This window comes from Sinocyclocheilus anshuiensis, unplaced genomic scaffold (genome assembly GCF_001515605.1).
Source record: "Sinocyclocheilus anshuiensis isolate Anshui unplaced genomic scaffold, SAMN03320099.WGS_v1.1 scaffold286, whole genome shotgun sequence".
NCBI lineage: Eukaryota > Metazoa > Chordata > Actinopteri > Cypriniformes > Cyprinidae > Sinocyclocheilus > Sinocyclocheilus anshuiensis.
This window is the reverse complement of record NW_015544135.1, coordinates 833221-854092: the sequence shown is the minus strand read 5'-3', so window position 1 is coordinate 854092 and position 20872 is coordinate 833221. Positions and strand designations below refer to the sequence as shown.

The 20872-nt window shown below is 37.8% G+C and overlaps 2 protein-coding genes and 1 pseudogene across 2 annotated transcripts in view; all 3 read right to left on the bottom strand.

Annotated features, from left to right (window-relative positions):
- Nucleotides 1-7476: 7476 nt before the first annotated feature.
- Nucleotides 7477-12131, bottom strand: syt19 (synaptotagmin XIX). The gene is made up of 6 exons (XM_016494637.1): nucleotides 11957-12131; nucleotides 11267-11328; nucleotides 10635-11045; nucleotides 10447-10566; nucleotides 10265-10376; nucleotides 7477-7875 (listed from the first exon to the last, which is right to left on the bottom strand). The coding sequence occupies exons 1-6, from the start codon at nucleotides 12129-12131 to the stop codon at nucleotides 7568-7570; spliced, it is 1188 nt and encodes a 395-aa protein (XP_016350123.1). The 3' UTR covers nucleotides 7477-7567.
- Nucleotides 12132-13623: 1492 nt separating this feature from the next.
- On the bottom strand, nucleotides 13624-16562 carry LOC107694946 (C-factor-like; annotated as a pseudogene).
- A 253-nt stretch (nucleotides 16563-16815) lies between these two features.
- Nucleotides 16816-20872, bottom strand: part of got2a (glutamic-oxaloacetic transaminase 2a, mitochondrial) — a 10435-nt gene continuing 6378 nt past the window's right edge. The window contains exons 8-10 of the mRNA XM_016494665.1: nucleotides 18306-18471; nucleotides 18070-18220; nucleotides 16816-17955 (exon numbers count right to left, since the gene is read on the bottom strand). Of these exons, the coding sequence (XP_016350151.1) occupies nucleotides 17833-17955; nucleotides 18070-18220; nucleotides 18306-18471 (440 nt within the window). The 3' untranslated portion in view covers nucleotides 16816-17832. The remainder of the gene's footprint in view (nucleotides 17956-18069; nucleotides 18221-18305; nucleotides 18472-20872) is intronic.

The following is a 20872-nucleotide window of genomic DNA, read 5'->3' as shown; positions in this document are numbered from 1 at the left end:
ACATCAAGGTTAGATTGTAATGCTTTATTGGGTGGTTGTTCTGCACGCTTAATAAACAAACTCCAGCTGGTCCAAAATGCAGCAGCTAGAGTTCTTACTAAAACCAGGAAGTATGACCATATTAGCCCGGCCGTAGCCACCAGATCCAGTCTGTATCCAGATCAGATGGTCACTGCAGTCACCCGGATCCAGTACGTATCCAGACCAGATGGTGGATCAGCACCTAGAGAGGACCTTTACAGCCCTGAAAGTCAGCAGAGACCAGGACAACTAGATGAGCCTCAGATACAGATCCCCAGTAAAGACCTTCTCTCAGACGGCCACCGGGACAAGACCACAGGAGCCAGTTGAGTCCTCTGCACAATGTGACTTTGCTGCAGCCTGGCTGAATTCAATGATGAACTGCCTTTAACTGAAAAATTAGTGTTTACTATTGTCACTTTGCATTATTGACACACTATTTTCCTAATTAATGCTGTACAGTTGCTTTGACACAATCTGTATTGTTAAAAGCGCTATAAAAATAAAGGTGACTTGACTTGACTTGACATCCGTCACGCAACTTCATTTCCAGGCAGCCTGATTAAAAAAAAAAACACCGATATGACCTTATTTCCAGAAGTTGCTCAGAGTCGGCCAATCAGATTAGTGCTTGCCAGTTTAAGAAAGTACTTTCCAGTTTGTCTGCAATAACTGCAATAACTGACTGTGGGATTAGCCAAGATTAGCTATTGTTCACTGCAAGATATTCAGTTGAGTTTTTCACATCTTGTCTAATTCTATTGAGTTTACAGTTACGTTTCCACTTCACAGGTTTTTGGAACTATGTAGAATGTTGTGGGACAGAGAATGGAATCTGACAGGCTGAAAAACAGAATTCCTGTTCCTGCTTTGTTTGGATTCCCTGCAGTGTGAAGCCTGTTGGTCTTAAAAAAAAAATGTTTCTTGATGTCTGAATGCCTCAGATCAACTGATCTCTTTAATCTGCCCAGTAAAATTCTGCCACAATTGTTTATGTTTATAGTTCATATTATTTAATTTATTTAAGCCATAAAGAGAGAAATCTTCAAGAAAAAATTATAAATAAAAAAAATAAAATTCATGTTCAGTCTCCGAGTTTCTCTAAATTTCACTTTGACCCACTACTCCAATTTTAGGTCATGACATCCTGATTTAGTTGCTGTCCAAAGGTCTGTTTGTATTTGTGAAGAAATAGATTTTGGAGCACTGCTAGCTGGAAGGGCCTTGGCTTATGTAATTAAAAAAAAATTATAGTCCAAAGCATTTCATAACAGTCAGTTTCAGTTTCATTTTGGCTTGCAACGAAGTGAACAGGAACAGAAAACAGGTGAATCCTGACTGGGTTTTTTTTTTTACTTGTTAATAATTGCCAAGTGAAATTAAAATATAGGTTTTTATGTCAAATTACGTGCCTCAGTTTTCAATATTCAGTTTATTTGCACACTCCAGTGTACACAACCTACAAATACAATGGTAGAATGAATGGTACGCCCAACACAGTACAATACAATACAAAAAAATGTAAATGTTGTTAATAGATCTATTCATGCTGTATATTATACACATATATTTGTAGACACACCCAATACACAACACATAGCAACACATAAACAGAAATCAAGTACTGAAACAACAAAAACAACGACAACAACAATAATAATCTTCTCAACAGTGTGCAACGCTGGCCATTATGCCCTGGGCTGATTCATTAGTGTTGCGTAAGCAGTGTGTGAGCCAACTCTACATATCATGTGTTACTGCAGTAACAGAAGTGTTCTGGAACAGCTATACCATAAGACCCTCATAAACGCACAGCCTGAAAATATCCTTCATAGACATACATATCAGGGCATATCCCATATTTTAATCCCATATGGCGCAATAAATATAATTCATATGTATACATTTTCAACTACCTCAGAACATTTTCAAGTTGGGTAACATTACCTCTGCATTAATCCTTTGACCAGTTACTCATCTGCTATCCATGTTTGTCTGTTTCAACCTGCAATAAACCTGTTGTTTGGATTATAACCTGTGTCGCATTATTCTGTTTTATGACAGCTATTAAAAGTAATTTAACTATTCATTATAATTAGTCCTTACAATTTCAGTTAGACTTTTACAGTAAAAATAACATACTTTGCAGCTCATCAACAACAACAACAACAACAACCATGAAAACATGAACTTGAAACGAAACCCAAAACCAGCGTGACATATCCACCCCTTTAAGGGTGGCTCCAGATGCCCTAACGTAACACCCAACCCAAACAAAACCCAAAAAGTCCAGGAGGGTGGTGGAGCGGCGCATGACCTGGAACAGGACCTGGATCATGGCATGGCAGAGGACCAGGACTGTGGAGCAATGGTGGACCTGGACCATGGGGCAATGACAGACCTCGGCAGTGGAGCCATGGTGGATCTGGGCCATGAAGCAGAGGCAGGTCTAGACTGTGGAGCAGTGGTGGGCCTGGACCGTGGAGCAGTGGCAGAATGTGGAACAATGGAAGTCAGGGTGACCGATGACCACTTCAGTGGAGCCAATGGTGCAGAGAACCACCACGGCGGATCAGGCGGGACTGGAACAGAGAGCACAGAGAGGTTAACAACGGCCTCTGCGGCCGTAACAAGACAGGTAGACAGTTCCGAGATGGTATTGTTGGCCATGAAAGGACAAACAGAGAGTTCATGGACAGCCTCCATGGCCGTGACAGTACAGGCAAAGAGTTCATGGATGGCCTCCTTGGCCATGACAGGGCAGACTGTGAGTTCAGAAGTGGGCACCACCACTTCGGGAGGTTCTGCAGCGTAAGCCGCCACCTCTGGAGGCACTGGAGAGGAGTCATGAACAGGAGAGGCCTCTGGGGCAGACTCATGGACAGGAGAGGCCTCTGGCGCAGATTCATGGAGAGGAGAGGAGCGCAGTGTGCAGCCCAAGCACTCAAAATGGCGACCGCCATCACAGGCAGTGCAGCAGACAGTGGGATGCCCGCCGGGCTTGAGAGTGATAAGGCTGTGAGGCTTGTGAGAGGCCAGTGGGATGCCAGCCGCTCGCACTAATATCAGAGGTGGATCCATCACACTGGCAATCAGTCTCGTCAGTCCTGCCCCAAGCTCTGCATCCGCAGGAGCTTGGGTACTATAGCCCCCCCCCAAAAAAAATTCTTAGAGGAAACTTGCATGGCATCCGTGGCATGACGGGGTTCTGACAAGGTGGCCATGGCGTGACAAGGCTCTGGCGTGGCAGCCATGATGGGTCTAGACTCTGGAGTGGCAGCCTTGACATGACGAGGCTCTGACGTGACAACCGTGGCGTGGCAAGGCTCAGGCGTGGCGGCCATCTTGGCTGGGGACTCAGGAGTGACGGCCATCTTGGCCGGTGACTCGGGTGTGGCGGCCATCTTGCGAAGAGACTCTGGGCTGGTGGCCATTTTGCGAGGAGACTTGAGTGGCGGCCATCTTGCGAAGAGACTCTGGGCTGGCACTCTGGTGTGGTGAGTACTGTAGGATTGCAGGGTTCCTCATCCGCAAGCCCCGCAGTAAACGAGGAACCACTCAACCGGAGTGCAAAGTCAATATATTTAGCCAGAGTCCAGTGAAGAGTGTGACGTGGCATTAACTTGTGAGGCCAAAACGGAAAATTTCTTGAAGTGCCACATCATTAAAGTCTACTAAATGGCACAGTCCACAAAAATCCTCCACATAATCCTCAATCGTCCGATGGCCTTGAAGTTACTGCAGAAGTGCAACTGCTGGGTTAATTTTTTCGGTCAAGTATTCTGTAACGATATTCCACTGGAGGCAAGTTTAAAGGGTTAGTTCACCCAAAAATGAAAATTAGCCCATGAATTACTCACCCTCAAGGCATCCTAGGTGTATATGACTTTCTTCTTTCAGACGAATCCAGTCGGAGTTATATTAAAAATTGACTTTGATCTTCCAAGCTGTTTAATGGCAGTCAGCGGTGCCATTAATGTTGCAGTGCAACAGTCCAAAAGAAGTGAAATAAAGCGCATCAATCCATAATAAAAAGTGCCTCACATGGCTCCAGGGGGTGAACAAATGCCTCATATAGCGAATCGATGCATTTTTGTAAGAAAAATAACCATATTTAAAACTGAATCAATTTAATCTAGCTTGCGCTCACTGTTGTACACGGAAGCAGCTCCGGGCAGATGATGTATGAGGTCGGCTTTGCGCATGCGCCGCTCAGAAGTGACGAACGTGGAAGCGCAGGGGAGAGATCAAAACAAAACAACTTTAGAAGTACAAAACGAGGATTTGTAAAAAAGAATGTCGGAGGATTTCGATATAAGCCAAGAGGAGACTGGTTTTCCTTTACTAAAGTAAGGAAACTTTGCTTCCTTTGCTCCTGTAAACAAACGTTGTTTTTTTACAAGACTTACCGGCGCATGCGCAACGCCGACATCTTACATCTAAACAAAACGGCACATGGGTTCTTAAACTCGCCATTAGTGGAATATCGTTACACTCCTCTTATATGGCATGAAGTATTTTTTATGTATATTTTATTTATTTTATATGTATATTGAAATTATTAGAATTTAAAATGACTATTTTCTATTTTAATATATTTTATAATGTAATTTATTCCATTATGTAATTAAAGTATTAATTTCTTTTAAATCTTGCTGACACCAAACTTTTGAATGGTTTAACCTAAAACTTAAATAATAATGAACTTTTGGGTAATGAATTTATCTAGATGCTAACACTCTCCCCTGATAATGATACAGATAACAAAAAAACACTTTAAGGCATTTCTTCTGACATAGAAATCTATTTCAATTCGGCTTGCAACATAGTGAAGATCGAATAGGAACAGACAACAGGTTTATGTTTTAAAAATATATATTTTTAATTAGCCTGACTTCCATGTGAAACTGAAATACTTTCATGTCAAATTGCTTGCCTCAATTTTCAAATTTCAGTGTATTTGTAAAAGTCAATGTACACAGTGTACAAATATAATTGTAGAATGAATGGTAGCCTACGCCCAATACAATACAAAACAAAATGACATCAAGTGTTTAAATTGGTGTATTCACGCTAGTATAATATGCAAATATATAAAAGACACCCACGATACAAATAGTAACACATCAACAGAAATTCTGAAACAACAAAAATCTTATTGGCCCCAAACTTCTCAATGGCATGTTAACCTAAAAGTTAAATAATAATAAATTTTTGGTAATGATGAACTTATCTAGGTGCTAACATTCTCCCCTTATAATGATAAAGGGTCAAGTAAAACGTGACTTTCGGTGAGGTAAAACGTCCTTGACATTTATAAACCCTGCTGGGTTCTTAAAAGACAAGTAATATTGTGGTTTTAAACAAAAGCGACAAAATAGGAATGCATTCCTCCCTTCCAAGGCCCCAGATTTCTCATGCTCACCCTTTTCCCCCAAATCCCATCGTGACCTTCATTAACAGACTGTGGGAGGAACAGTTTCCCAAACAGTCTTGAAGAGAGAGATGTAATGCCTGGGAATGGCCTTGAGCAGCAGAGGTGCCTTAACATCTGTTCAGCCCTGTAACAGCCCGGTTGAAGAATAAAGGATTTAACTCGTGCACTGATGTTGTACTGTCTTCCTTTATTTGTTTATTGTCCTTATAGACTTCACAACACCGTAAGAGCTAGAACAGATGAATAAACAATATTGGAAATTGTAATGAATTATCATTCATAAAAATGAAACAAAAACAATCGACCTTACAGCAACAAAATTACTAAATTAATACTAACATTCATCGTAAATAACATAAAATTACTCGTAAATAAACAAACACATAAAACGGGCATAGAGACACGATGCGCAATATATGTGTGTGTATATAAGTGCGTAAATGTTCTTGTCTACCTTGTTCTCCTTTCCAACCAGGTGCCAAACAACAAAGTCAAAAAACAAAACAAAATACTGCAAAATAAAACAACAAACAGATGCTTAAATTCACTTAAAAGTGTCCTTAATCCTAAAATCCAACGCCGTGACCCGTTTCCGTCTTTGCGCGCTCTCTCTCCGTATTCGCGATCTCCGTGCATGAGCGGGCTCTGAGCACTTCCGTCAAGCCGCCTTTCAAAATAAAGGTCTCTATCGTTAAATAACTTATAGAGTACAAAGTAACATTCCAAAATATAACAAACACTTAAGAAAGGACAGAATTAAATAATATAAGAATAATATATAAATCCTGGAAACTAATTCAAATAACAGAGGGTTATTTACAAGCCCTGCTCATTATGAGTCAAAGTCGTGATGTTTGCCTTAATTCACTATCTACTTGTCTACAAGAAGACTGAACCAGTGGCTCAGAAGTAACTTCAAACAAACTATCAGGAGGCAGGCCAAAACTAAATGTGCCACTGAGACGCTCATCTGTTTAAATGGTAGTGTGGGTTTCTTCTCCTTCCAAACGCTGTTATCCTAGATGTGTGCAACTTTTGCAGCACAAATCCATCAGTGAGACATCATTCATTATAGACACATTCAGTGTGGAGATAGATGAGGGGAAAGAAATGTTATCACATGCTTGCTTGTTCTGTTCAATCCAAAATGGTGACAGGTTACTGTCAGGTAAATATTTAAATATGCATTGCAGACTTGCTGAATCACATTTATGTGGATGTGCTTATATTATTTATCCCTATTTCAGTTGGTCAAACTCTCCAGATCTATTAGAATTGTGGTGGGGCATTAGTATGAGGATATTATTAAGAGCATATATGAACTCTATATGTACCCTAAAACAACAAAGTGACTCCAGTCCAGCTTTTCAAATGCTTCATTCAGATGTCTGACGTGTTGACGTGAAAAAAAAGATAAACTTTATAAATCTCAGTGTTAGAGAGCCATCTTGTGGATACAGTTGGTACCTTGTCATTCGAAAACATCAACAATATACAGCTGATTTAGTAGGTTTTAAAACACCAAAAGCAAGCAGTGTCAGTGAAGGGCATGCTTGAGATTAAAAGAGACATGATGTGGTTTGAAAATGAAGAAAAATCAAGGTAAATATCACCTTTGAATTGAATATTTTATTGTGCGTCATTACCAAACATCTCTAAATTAAGCAAAGAATGTAAATACATCTCATTTGCTTTTAGAATACAGTAAATGGCAGCAATGAAATTAACTTAATAGTCAGCCACTATATTCCAAAAATGTTTTAGATTTCCACCTTATGATGCTATTAAACACAGTTCATTGTTTGAGATGACAGTGGCATAAATGCCGGTGTTCTGACAAACAATGCTATCTATCAGATTATGCTACCAACACTGTATTTACCCTACTGTAAGGGTAGGTGTACATGTTAATAAAGCCTCACACCTTATTAATACCATGCTGGAAGCAAAATCTGATAGGTAGCACTTTTCGCTATCGAATTATGCTACCATCTGTTTTAATGGGAGGTAGCAAAATCTGACAGGGTAGCACAAATCGTCAGAACACCGGAAGTACGACCTCAACCTCCCACCTCGGGAACTGGAAGCGTCAATAAATTTGAGGTGTATTCAGATGAAGATTAAATGCCACTTAGCGATTGGCTGTCGTAGTGATTGCATCATCAGTTTCCAGTGCTCATTTTCGAAGGTTTTGCTCTTTTTGATGTGGATGTGACCAATCAAACGTTTGGAAGAATTCTTTGAAGGCTGAATTTCGTAAACAGACACTATAATGGTGCACTCTCTGATCTGTTGATCTGGCAACACAAAGGTCAGGACCTCATTGAACACAGTCACCTCCCAACGCTTCTTCTGTTTTGTCCTCTGATGTCGAAGTTTGCAGTGGTTGCAGGTAACGCTGGTTTTGGCATAGAGAGCTGTGATAGTACAATCAACAAACAGTTTAGTCACCATGAAATCAAATTGAAAATTCTTATTTTTTAATGGAATACTGTAGTGTTTATTATAAATAATTTATCCGTGCACTTCATTATTTTTTTTAAATGTGCCCTCATAATCTTTAATAAAAAACGTTAACCTCCCCTCCCCCTCAAAACGACTCATCTTCTCCTCTCTCTCTCTCTCTCTCTCTCTGTTTAGGATGTTTTGTGCCGTTGATCGTCGTCGTCATCCTTAATAAATAAAACATTTATTCATGCTTGGGTGTCGGCTGTGAATCCAGTGGAGAAGAGAAATCCCCCACCACTAACTGCAAACTGGCATTCAGATCTGCCTCCATTTTGTTTGCAACGCCCCAGCTTCCAACGATCCAATCAATTCCCGAAGGACAAATCAAGTCCCGCCCTCTCATTTCAGATGCCGTTTCACTCGGATATACGTCACAGTAGAGAAGAAAAGACAATCGCAACTTCCGTTTCATGCCGACTTTAAAGATAATTTAAAAGTCATTTTTCAAGATTTATTAAGCTGGGTAATGTTAAAATGTAAATTAACTTTTGTTCATTGTTAGTTTATAATGCATAAATTAATATTCAATTAAAGGCTATCAGTAAGGGAAGATTCATCGGTACGCCAGTAGGTGGCATAACTGACTATAATTATTAGTGGGTCATTTGTTCAACGAAAAATGTTCGAAAAATAGTTCATTTAATGAACAAAACACCATACTGTGCGCTGCAACAGTTCTGCTGTAGATTTGTTTGGAATTATTTTCCATTGGCGGAGCAAAAAATTCATAGACTGGCAATACTTTGTATTTAAATGGAAGGAAGGAATGGAATGGAATTAAGTATGGAAGCCCGTTTCCGCCACTGTATAAAAAATAAAAAAAAGGTAATTGCATAATTGCGAGATATAAACTCATAATTGCGAGTTATAAAGTCATAATTGCGAGATAAAAAGACCGAATTGTTTCGCAATTCTGATTTTTTTTCTTGCAATTGCGAGTTTGTATTTGTGACTCTTTGTTTATTTGTGACTCTTTTTCTCAGAATTGTGAGATATAAACTCACAATTGTGAGTTTTAAATTCCAGTTCTGAGGAGAAAAAAAAAGACTGATATGTTCTTAGAATTGTGATTTTAGGCTAACGGTGCGTTCCAAACGGGATATATTGCCCTCCGAAGGGCACTTCGGAGTGAAAACAATCATGGCCGCTATATTGAAAGGTCGTTCCAAACCGAAGTGCTCAAAACTGGCCACTTCAGAGGGCCCTTCGGAATGAAGGATTTCGCAGGGTACAACTGATGGACACCCTTTGCGCGGATTCTTTCCATAATGACGGCGCCTCCGTGTGGGCACGGGATGATGACCAACGTAGAAGGGCACTTCAAGAAACAGTTGTTTGGTCCCCTACACCAGTGAATCTCAACCTTTTGGCGTACCGGACCCCAATCCAATTCAGAACCATCCTCAAGGACCCCCAGAACAAAATTGACTCGTATCATTTGTGTCTTTGTGAGGACAAAATGCAGTCAAGTATAATTCAAGTTAGCTGACTTGTCCAGTATTTGGCCATATCATCAGCTATATTGGATTTTTCTTTCATGGGAACGTCATGTCAAAATATACAAAATTTATAAAAAAAATCATACTTTATACGGACCCCCTGGCCTTATGTCAAGGACCACTAGGGGTCCACGGACCCCTGGTTGAGAAACACTGCCCTACACCCTTCAACCCTTCAAAGCTCTCACTCCGCTGGGTAAACCCTTTGAAGGGATTAGGGCATAGGGATGAGCCCTTCCGAATGGAACGCAGGGTATATCTCACAATTCTGACTTAACTCACAATTGCGAGTTTATATCACACAATTCTGACTTAATTTCTCAGAATTGTGAGTTTATATTTCGCAATTCTGACTTTATAACTCACAATTGCGAGTTTATATCATGCAATTCTGTGGAAAAATTCAGAGTTGCCAATTTATATCTTGCAATTCTGACTTAATTCCTCACAATTGCGAGTTTATATCTCACATTTCTGAGAAAAAAAGTCAGAATTGCGAGTTTGTATCAGGCACTTCTGTGAAAAAAAGTCAGAATTGCAAGATGTAAACTCGCAATTGTGAAACTAGAAATGATGTCTAATTAAAGCTATAGAAATTAGTGATGTTCGGTTCTTGAACGAATCGTTCTTTTGAGCCGTTTCTCAGGAAGTAACCAGTTGAGCCGGTTCACAAATCGAACTGAATCGAACTTTAGTTCCGGGTTGATGACGCATAAAAATGTATCAGTTTGCAGCACAATTAACAGTGCAGTTTATTTCAATTTCATTTATGTATAAGTATACACTCATTATTCCTCACCTCTCTCAGTCTTATTGGGATGACATACTGTGCGGATCTTCAACACTCCCACCTCCAGCCTCTGAGATGTAGGCATGTATTTCAGAGAGAGCAGTGCCTCACCAACCATATCCTACACAGAAATTGTACCAATTGTTTTTCATCTCATAATTTCCAATTTGTTATACCAGGATAAAACTTACTTTCTTGGGTACTTGCAGATCCTCTCTTAACTCCAGGGGATATGAGAGCTTCAGACTGTTCAGGGGAGCACGGGCCTCTCCTAGAATTCCATGTCTTGAGAATTTATCAAAATCCCGAACCTAAAAGATAAAATCTAAAGTGAACTGATGTGGTTACAATAAAATAAGATGGTAGGCCCGTTACATACCTCAAATCTAACAGTGACTCTTGGTACTTCCTCCTCAGCCAGGGTGCAAGAGAACTGATCTCCAAACACAGGACTGCAGCTCTTCTTCACTAGACGTGTCTGCCATTCGTCCAGAACACACTGCATTGAACTCTGCTCCTCATCCTCTCTTTCTGCCCACAACAACCGCACCCAAACAAACGGGTCCACGCTATGACTGAAGTCTCGCATGGCTAGATCTTGGGCGTCCAGTACCGTCACCACCAGTTTGGACTGCAGCTGATCGTAGAATAGTGAAAAGCGCAGAGATCCCTGGATATTCTCCTCTTCCAGATCTGCCATGCTAGCAACTAGATCTAAACTACTGCCCAGGTTAGTGCAAGAGGTGCTAGGGGACAGTCGGTGGCTCAGTTCCTCATAATGAACCTCCATCTGATGGACAGAGTGTGTATCTGGTCTAATTTTCTAGTTATAGTCTTATTGGATATTTAGAAATACACACATGTGGTTAGCAACCAAATCTGTGAAACGTGTTTTTGATCTATTTTGTTTGATCTAGGTCAGAGCAAGCAAAAACTAGGAAGCAAACACAGTACAAAATGGATGCATTCCAGGTTATGAAGATAATGATGGTTTATGCAAATTAATCTTACCTTAGCGTCATTTGTTTGTGTAGCATACTGAAAACCTCCGCTCCTAGCCGACAGGCTATCTGCTAACAAAATATTCACTGGAATCTAATAGATGTTGATAGATATTCTGCATAAACCTCATTAGCATGTCTTCTGTAACGTTTTATTTGATACACTTTTCAAAAGTTTTGGGTCAGTACGTATTTTAATGTTTTTGAAAGAAGTCTCTTATGCTAACCAAGGTTACATTTTATTTGATCACAAATACAATAAAAACAGTAATATTCCAGTCTTTAGTGTCACATGATCCTTCAGAAATCATTCTAATATACTGCTTTGGTGTTTATCAATATTTTTTGTGGAAACAACAATTTTATTTATTTGATGAATAGAAAGTTCAAAAGAACAATGCATTTGAAATAACGATCTTTTGTAACATTATAAATGTCTTTACTGTCCCATCTGATCAACTTTTCAATAAAAGTATTCATTTTAAGTATTCAACAACAACAAAAATATCTTACTGACCTCAAACGTTTGAACAGTACTCTAGATATAATAAATAATATATACCTCTTATACTATGCATCTAAGCCAAAAATACAACATGCTTATCTAAAACTACATGTTTATAGTAATATTATGTACTAATCTTGTGTAATATTAGGTGAAATATAAAAATCAATCATTCTCATTTGCATGAGAATTTACCAGGTCTTCGTGAAACAGGAAACCGTGTACAGTAGCGGTAAATCTGCCATATCAAAAGGCAGAGGGCTATAAGGAAAAGGACAACAGATATGCCCAAAATACTATATTCCAATTCCTCTGAAAATGACAGTTGAATTTCTCTGAAGGACAGACCCAAAACGGCAAAGAAAATCATGTCTTTCTGCCATGTACAGACCTGGAAATGAAGGACATAAAGTTACTTTTGTTGGAATTATTGATATTGGTTGATATTCATATTTATCCAGACAAGAATCAGATTTCTATAATACTGTATACACTGTTAGTAATATAGTATTTTACATAATATATAAAGTAAAAAAAGTATTTTTACATGTCAGTCTGTTTTGAGATACTGTTCAGGGAAAGACAAGTGTGGATTCTTGCAGGCTTCTGTGTACTAAATTTATTTTAAAAAGGAAAGCACTAATAAAAGAACCAAAGGCAGAAACCCTACCTTTTCAAGCTTTAATTTTCCTCCATTAGTTCCATTTTGCGAATAAACTACGACCGGAGCGGATCCATACTGAGACGCAGTTGACAGCGATCGCCTGACAGATGATCAGCAAACACAAGGGCAAACCTGTTTGATCACTTGTTCATTCAGGTCTTATTAAACAGGCTTCATCTGTGTTACTTTCTTGAATCTACAGCTGAACCATAAGATGGATATGATGCGTTTCATGTAGAACTGCCCTCTTCTTCTTTCTTTACTACTACACTGTGCAAATTCAATGGCCAGTTTATCACTGCGTGTATCCAAATAGCCACAGCATGTGAGATTAGATAATTGCTTATGGAAAAGAGTATCAGTATTGTATGGGAGAACCTCCATTTGCCTCTTAGAACTAAATAATATTCATAGAAATGTATATGTATATGAAAAAAACTGTAGATGATTCTATAATAAAATAGAAACAGTAGATTGATTATTATGATGCATAACTGTTCTGTGCAATGAGATATAGCTAAACATAAAGATATGGACTAAGCTGAACTGTTTATTTACTGTGTGTATGTGCATGTGTTTATAAGAAAATAGTTATGTCTTGAAATTTGTGTAAAGAAATAACACTATTCTGCCACCAAGAGATCAGAATATTCAAAGATGTTACAGAATACAGCTTTATTCATACATATACAGTTTTATGATTTAACAATAATAGCTAACTAATTTAATGTCAGTACAGTCTTTAATGTGAAAAGCCACCTACAACATTTTTATGCTTTACAAAGCTATAAATAAATAATAAATAGGCTAAAAGGTAGTTTTTATTGTCCTTTTCTGAGGACTGTTATACCCTGCTGTACGTTACGATTATAACTTAAATTCTGAATGTTATTCACAATTTTGGCTGTTTGTTGCAGTTAAACAAGAATAAGTGGTGAAAAGATTGTTAATTATTTACCAGACAAGATGTTATCATTATTTCAGTGCTTTTAATGCCAATATGTCACAATAATTTAATCATGGTCCATTCTTATTGCTGTCACATTCACCATCCCAAATAATAAAATAAAATTTCATAAGTACGGGGAAAATAAAAATAACCCTGAACAAGAATGTTGATTATTAAATATGTAAATATACATACATACATACATACATAGTTCATACATGTATAGCAAAACAAAAATAAAGCCTCTATTTCTGGCATCTAAAAAACAATCTGCAGCATCACCAAGGTAGTTGTTCACCAGTATAGTGAAGAAATTACCCATGATCCTTTTCAGTCAAACCACCAATCACAGACAACACACTGCAAATGCTTTCATCAGGGCTCAATGGTGCCTGTATACAAAACAATCAACAAACCACAAGAGTCTATCTCTCTTTTTAGACATTTTGTAACAATTTGCTTAGCAGATAGCTGTGATAAAGAACAGATAGAAGAAAGAGACTCACTTCAGGTCCACCCGTATCAGTGCGTACCCAGCCTGGGTGCAGAGCCATACACAGGATCCCATCTGCCTCCAGGTCCACTGCCAAGCATCTGGTGATCATGTTCAGTGCACTCTGATGCAAAGCAAATGCAACTCAGTATCTCAACTGATATATTCACATACATACTATTATAGTCTTCAATACAGAAAACTATGAAAGCCTGTTTTCACCACAGAAAAAAAAGGAATTGGATTTTTTTTTTTTTGAAATCTCACCGTTCAGACTTTGTTTCTCACAATTCTAAGAAAAAAGTGAGACTTGCAAGATACAAGCAATTCAGATTTTTTTTCTTGCATTAGCAAGTTTGTATCTTGTAATTCTGACTTTTTAAAAAGAAATTTTGAGAAAAAGGTCAGAATTGTGAGGTATAAACTCAGAATTCTGAGAAAAAAGTCAGAATTGTTAGATAAAATGTTCACAATTACCTTTTTATTTTTTTCATTGCGGAAACAGGCTTCCATAGAAAACTGTGCTTCAACAAAAGAATTAAAGGGTTAGTTCACCCAAAAATGAAAATTCTGTCATTAATTACTCACCCTCATGTCGTTCCAAACCCATAAGACCTTTGTTCATCTTTGAAACAGAAATTAAGATATTTTTGATGAAATCCTGGACCTATCTGACCCTACATAGACAGCAAGGGAACTACCATGTTCAAGGTCCAGAAAGGTAGTAAGGACATTGTTAAAATAGTCCATGTGATGACAGTGTTTCAACCATAATTTTACGAAGCATGAGAATACTTTTTGTGAGCAAAGAAAATAAAAATAACTTTATTCAACAATTTCTTCTCTGCTGGTCAGTATCCACCACCACTCACAAGAGTACCACGACGCAATACAAAAAGTGACTTAAATACAAATAGTATTCTCGTAGCTTCATAAAATTAAGGTTGAACTACTGATGTTACATGGACTATTTTATCAATGGCCTTACTACCTTTCTGGGCCTTGAACATAGTTGTTGCGTAGCTGTCTCTCAGATTTCATCAAAAATATCTTAATTTGTGTTCCGAAGATGTATGAAGGTCTTATGGGTATAGAACGACATGAGGGTGAGTAATTAATGACATAATTTTCATTTTTGGGTGAACTATCCCTATAAATGTTCATGAATATCCAAATTGACTTTCAGTGTAAACACTTATATTACTTTGTCCCTTCCCTGGGAATTAACACTTTTATCTTGACATTAAGCTCCAGGAGCACTATCACAAACCTTTGATGTTCTGTATGGGTACCATTTGAAGGTGTTGGCACGATCACTTCAGTACAGCTCAATTGAACCCAGTAGAGAAGTCATATTAATGACTGCTGCTCTGTGAATGCCCATCCCCTTCCCTGTGCCCTTTGCAGCTGCTCGCTTCAGCAGTGGGATCATGGCCTGCATGACAAGTTCAGTAAGTCAGAACGTTTTCAGACATTTGTGTTGAGAGTAGATATGTGTGCATATTGTGTCTGGATTTAATTTGAGAAATGAAACCTTGGTGATCATCAACGGGGTAACAGAGTTGGTATGGAAGTTTTCCAACATCTTGTCTGCGGTGACTGTCTCAAGGTTGGCAACTACATTAATTCCAGCATTGTTGATGAGACAGTTCAGACCTTCCTCTTGAACAAGCTGTTCCACCTCAGATGCAGCTCTCTCTATACTCTCCTGACATGTAACATCTAGCAACAGAGACGTCCACAATTAGAGTCAGATAAACAAACTCTTAATTTCAAATACAGCTTCTAGATCAATAGATTAAAAGATTCATAACTGGTGTCACTAGCCAAAAATGGGTAGCTAGTTCTTTATTTTATTTTTTTCCGCAGCGGGGAGAAAAACTAGACAACATGCATGCCCTCATCCACTAAATCATTAAGAAAAAAATGTAAGGTAAAAGAAAATCTGACTCTTCCCCGTTTTCATTAAGTTTAAGGCAGACACATTTGTTGTTGTTTATGCATTTATAAAACTGTCAATTTTACGGTAGTTCATGGTAATGTTAATCCTTTAATTTAACCCTTGAGGGATTTTTTTTTTTTTTTTAACAATAAAAATGTGTGTGTTAGCTCGCCACCTAATGTCCAATAAAAAACTGGGTCAAGAAGCAAAACCAGTCGAGAACCACTTATCCAGATTAGACGTGCTTTAGTACTTACCCAGTTTAATAATGTGTGTTTTGATGTTCTTCTGCCAACATGTGCAACTCCTATAAAACAAACAGGCCTTTTAAACCATTGTAAACTTTTTTTTCTTTTATAATTATTACACGTGTGGCCTTTAGGTCCGCGTAATAATTAAAACTACATGAAATATCTTATTCTTTAAAAAAATTATCACTAAAAAGCTAAATAATATGTAACTTAACCTAAAATGTTCATGTTTAAATAATGCATGTTGATCGTAATTCTCAACTAGGCATGTGCACGTTCTCCTGCAGCCAAGATGACTGTAAATGATCTGGGGTTGGTTTCTAATGTTTGTACAGTAGGCCTAATGCAAATAGGCCTACTACTGTCTGCTCACAGCATTACCTTGGCTCCATCTGGATTGCGAGCAGTAGCGATAATCTTCCCAGGAGAGAAGCCTCCCGTTACCAGACTCAACTATCTGCAGCCCGAGGCCTCGACTGGCTCCGGTGACCGTTAGGTTTGAACAGTTTCAGTCATTTTGTCACTTTAATCGAGAACACGAGTTTAATTTCCTATCTTGAACGAGACGATACAAGTTAGATGACAGCACCGTCACGTGATCCGGGAATCGGCTGTCTCCATTGCGTCACCACAGTCGACAATTCCCTTATAGCTCCGCTTCACCATATTTAGAAGTAGCTTTATTATAAAATACAATCATGTGACCCACAAAATGATGTTTACATAAGCTTTCCCTAAAAAATTAAACACTCGAGTTTTCGTTGAGCTCACCTTTATTCTGTTGTTCATTGTTTAAACAGAGTCATACAGTACTACTCGTCACATTTCGATGTCTATTCCGGAGAACTTCGGGAGAAATTTCATAAATTTGCTTTAGGAACACAATAATTAGTTATACAAATATATATATTTGAACAGTTTTTCAAACCTGAATAATCCTTACAAACCATGGCATGTTCAACATTATCAACACCCACACACTAAACACGTAAAGCGTTTCTTAAACCATCAATTAACCACTGAAATATCAGTTATACTTTGTTCAGTTTTCATTCCAAAATTAATCTTAATTCAATTTTGTCCACAGATGCAGTGACAATTAAAAAAAAAAAATGTTTGACATGAGTTTTATGACAATCGATCATTACTAATAATGAGCTTACGCTGCAGTATAGAATAAGTGCCTTACAGTCATAAACATGTCTAAGAATGTGTTATGGCTCAAGAAGACCTTTGATGCCGAATCATCAGTTTGATAAGTGTAATTGTTTATGCTCCTCTAGGTGAAATGACCATGTTAAACTGGTTACAGCCCTTCAAAGATTTTGCAATTAATGTCCAAACATGAAATCTGGTTTACTCCTTTCAATGATTTCTCTAAAGCATATGGGGTAACTTTTCAATCACTCTTATTTAGTTATTGGTTTGAAAACAAAAACATGATTTTTAAATGTCATTAACTGTTCTATCGGAACATTTTGTACCATAAAAAAAAGACATTCTTATCAGTTCTGACACAGGAAATCGTGATAAGCGATATCCTTTAAAGCTTGTTTTTATCACTTTGAAAGGAAGAATCCTGCCTTAATTTATTGATTTTCTCACATTCAGAGTCATGAATTAATATTAATAATACCAAATCAAGTGAACTGGAAGTCTACATTAGTCCTATTTCATATCTGGTGCTAAAAGACATGCAGCAGAAGACTTTAAATCATTTAAATTACTTTTTCTTGCTCTGTCTGCTGAAACTACAGTCTCAGGAGCCAGCTTCACTTGGTAACAGCATGGATGGCGTGTGCTAGATATCCCACGTTTGCAGACGTCACACCAGCCACAGAGATCCGGCCGTCTTTTGTCATGTATATAGAGAATTCTTTAATCAGACGCTCCACCTGACAAAGAGCCATAAAGAAGACAAGCAGAGAAAAACCAGTGAGAAAAGGCTGACAGTGAAAATAGCTGAGGTCTTATCAGAGATTCCCAGAATGCACTTCCACTTGACTTGCCTGCTCCGGTTTGAGTCCCGTAAAGCAGAACATTCCAATCTGGTCAGTGACATGCTGCCAGTTGTGAGTGGAGCCCTCCTTCTTCAGGTTCGACACAAGCATCTCCCTCATCTTAATGATGCGGTCGGCCATGTCTTTCACCTCCACGAGCCTAAGAGAAAAACGGTAAAGCGACAGTCTGTAGAGCTCAGTTCTCATTGGCTGTGTTTGTGATGGGACTTTATCTCAGGACTCACCATTCTTTGTAGAGTTCAGGCGTGTTGAGAATGGTGGAGGCGATACGAGCTCCATTCATAGGGGGGTTGGAGTAGATGGGCCGAATGAGAATTTTCAGCTGGGATTCCACACGCTTAGCCTCTTCAGCATCCTTACAGACCACCGTGAAGCCCCCTACACGCTCACCTGAAGATACAAAGGTACAGAGCACTGACCTAGAGCACTTTTCTATTCTTAAGTATTATTAATAATAATATTTCAGTTAAAATACAAAGCATTATATCTCTCAAAATATGATAAATTTACACAAGAAGCAACACAGATTTTGTTTCACTTGTTTATAAGTTAAAAACTAGTGAAATTTTTTTTACTAGTGTAATAAAAAAAAAAACACTTACACTGCCATTCAAAAGTTCGGGGTCAGTAAGATTTTTTTAAAGAACTGAATACTTTCATTCAGCAAGGATGCAGTAAATTGATCAAAAGTGACAGTGTAAAGACATTTATATTGTTACAAAAGACTTATATTTCAAATAAATGCTGTTCTTTTGAACTTTCTAATAATAAAGAATGCTGGAAAAAATGTAGTTTCCACTAAAATAATTAAGCAACACAACTGTTTAACATAAATTATAATAAAATGTTTCTTGAGCACCAAATCGGCATGTTATAGTGGTTTTTGAAGGATCACGTGACACTAAAGACTGGGGCCTGTACCACGATGGTAGATGAACAAATTCAGAGTTAAGGCCCGTTCACACCGATAACGATAACTATAAAGATAACTATAAAAATAACGATATTAGCGTCCACACCAGCGAACGATATCGTCTGTTTATTCTAAGCGCACATGCATCTGCCGCTTTAAATTCTCGAGCTCGTTACAGCAGGATGGATTCTGATTGGCTGTCAATTTTTTATCGTTCATCAGCTGGAGAAAAATCATTTTGAAAGTGATTCCAATGATATCGTTTCTCTTTGTCTTTATCGTTATAGTTGTGGTGTGGACTCTGCTATTCTTTAATATGGAGAACGATTTTTAGAACTATATCTTTATCGTTATCTTTATAGTTATCGTTCTTGGTGTGAACGGGGCTTTACAGGATTAGTTTCGAGTTGACAAAATCAAACCACTCCAATCCAGCTTTGTTGGTACCATGATGCTGATCATCAACTTTCTTTGTCAACTCAGGCTTTGATCCTGAGTTTGTGGAGCACGTGCACATGAATGTGTGACATCACTGGCGAACAGCCAATCACGAGCCTTAGTTAAAGGTTAAAGGTTTTGCTAAAGGTTAAGAAATTGAAGAATATGATGAATTTAAATGCATTTACAATGAAAAAAGTACTTGTTCATGAAAGAGGACAAATAAAGGAAATTAACTAGCTTTATCAGTGCAGTCACAAGTGAAACTTAAGTTCGTTTATATAGTTGGAAATGTACAGCGATAGAGACTCGAACATGTAAGGTAACGTAGTCATTTTTAAAGCTTTATCTATTGATTCTACAGCTTATTTATATTACATACGATCTGTATATATTAACATTCATTTAAAATAAATGATTTATAATAACTGTTAAACTAAAATTGCTCGAGTGTAATGGATTAATTATAATATAAATCATATAAAATAACTCTTAAGTAATTAATGAATGTGTGACATCACTGGCGAACAGCCAATCACGAGCCTTAGTTAAAGGTTAAAGGTTTTGCTAAAGGTTAAGAAATTGAAGAATATGATGAATTTAAATGCATTTACAATGAAAAAAGTACTTGTTCATGAAAGAGGACAAATAAAGGAAATTAACTAGCTTTATCAGTGCAGTCACAAGTGAAACTTGTTATATACAGCGATAGAGACCCGAACATGTAAGGTCACGTAGTCATTTTTAAAGCATTATCTATTGATTCTACAGCTTATTTATATTACATACAAGCTGTATATATTAACATTCATTTTAAATAAATGATTTATAATAACTGATAAACTAAAATTGCTTGTGTGTAATGGATTAATAATAATATCAATCATATAATTATATAAATCATATAAAATAACTCTTAAGTAATTATCATTAAAGCCAGACAATTTTTTTTAGTAATAGTGACCTTTAATTTGGAGCAAGAGAAACTGGGAGAGTGACTTTTTTGTGTCAGAGTCAGACATGTGTCACTTTGTTAACATCTGATTGGTCCAATTTCAGTTTGAGATCTCTAACTCAGAACATAGCCTGCCCTGGAGCAAATTAGCTGTGGAGCATAAGTTTCTATGACAATGAACGCAGCTAAAAGCCAAGCCACTTTCATGATACCTAAAATCCAGGATTGGTGCCAACAAAACTGAAACTCACCTGGATAGCCAGCTAATCCGGCTTCATGGTACAGGCCCCTGGAGTCATGGCTGCTGAAAATTTAGCGTTGCTAAATTTTAGAGCTGTCAAGCGATTAATCGCATACAAAATAAAAGTTTTTGTTTGCATAATATATGTGTGTGTTCTGTGTATTTATTATGTATACAGTGGGTACGGAAAGTATTCAGACCCCCTTAAATTTTTCACTCTTTGTTATATTGCAGCCATTTGCTA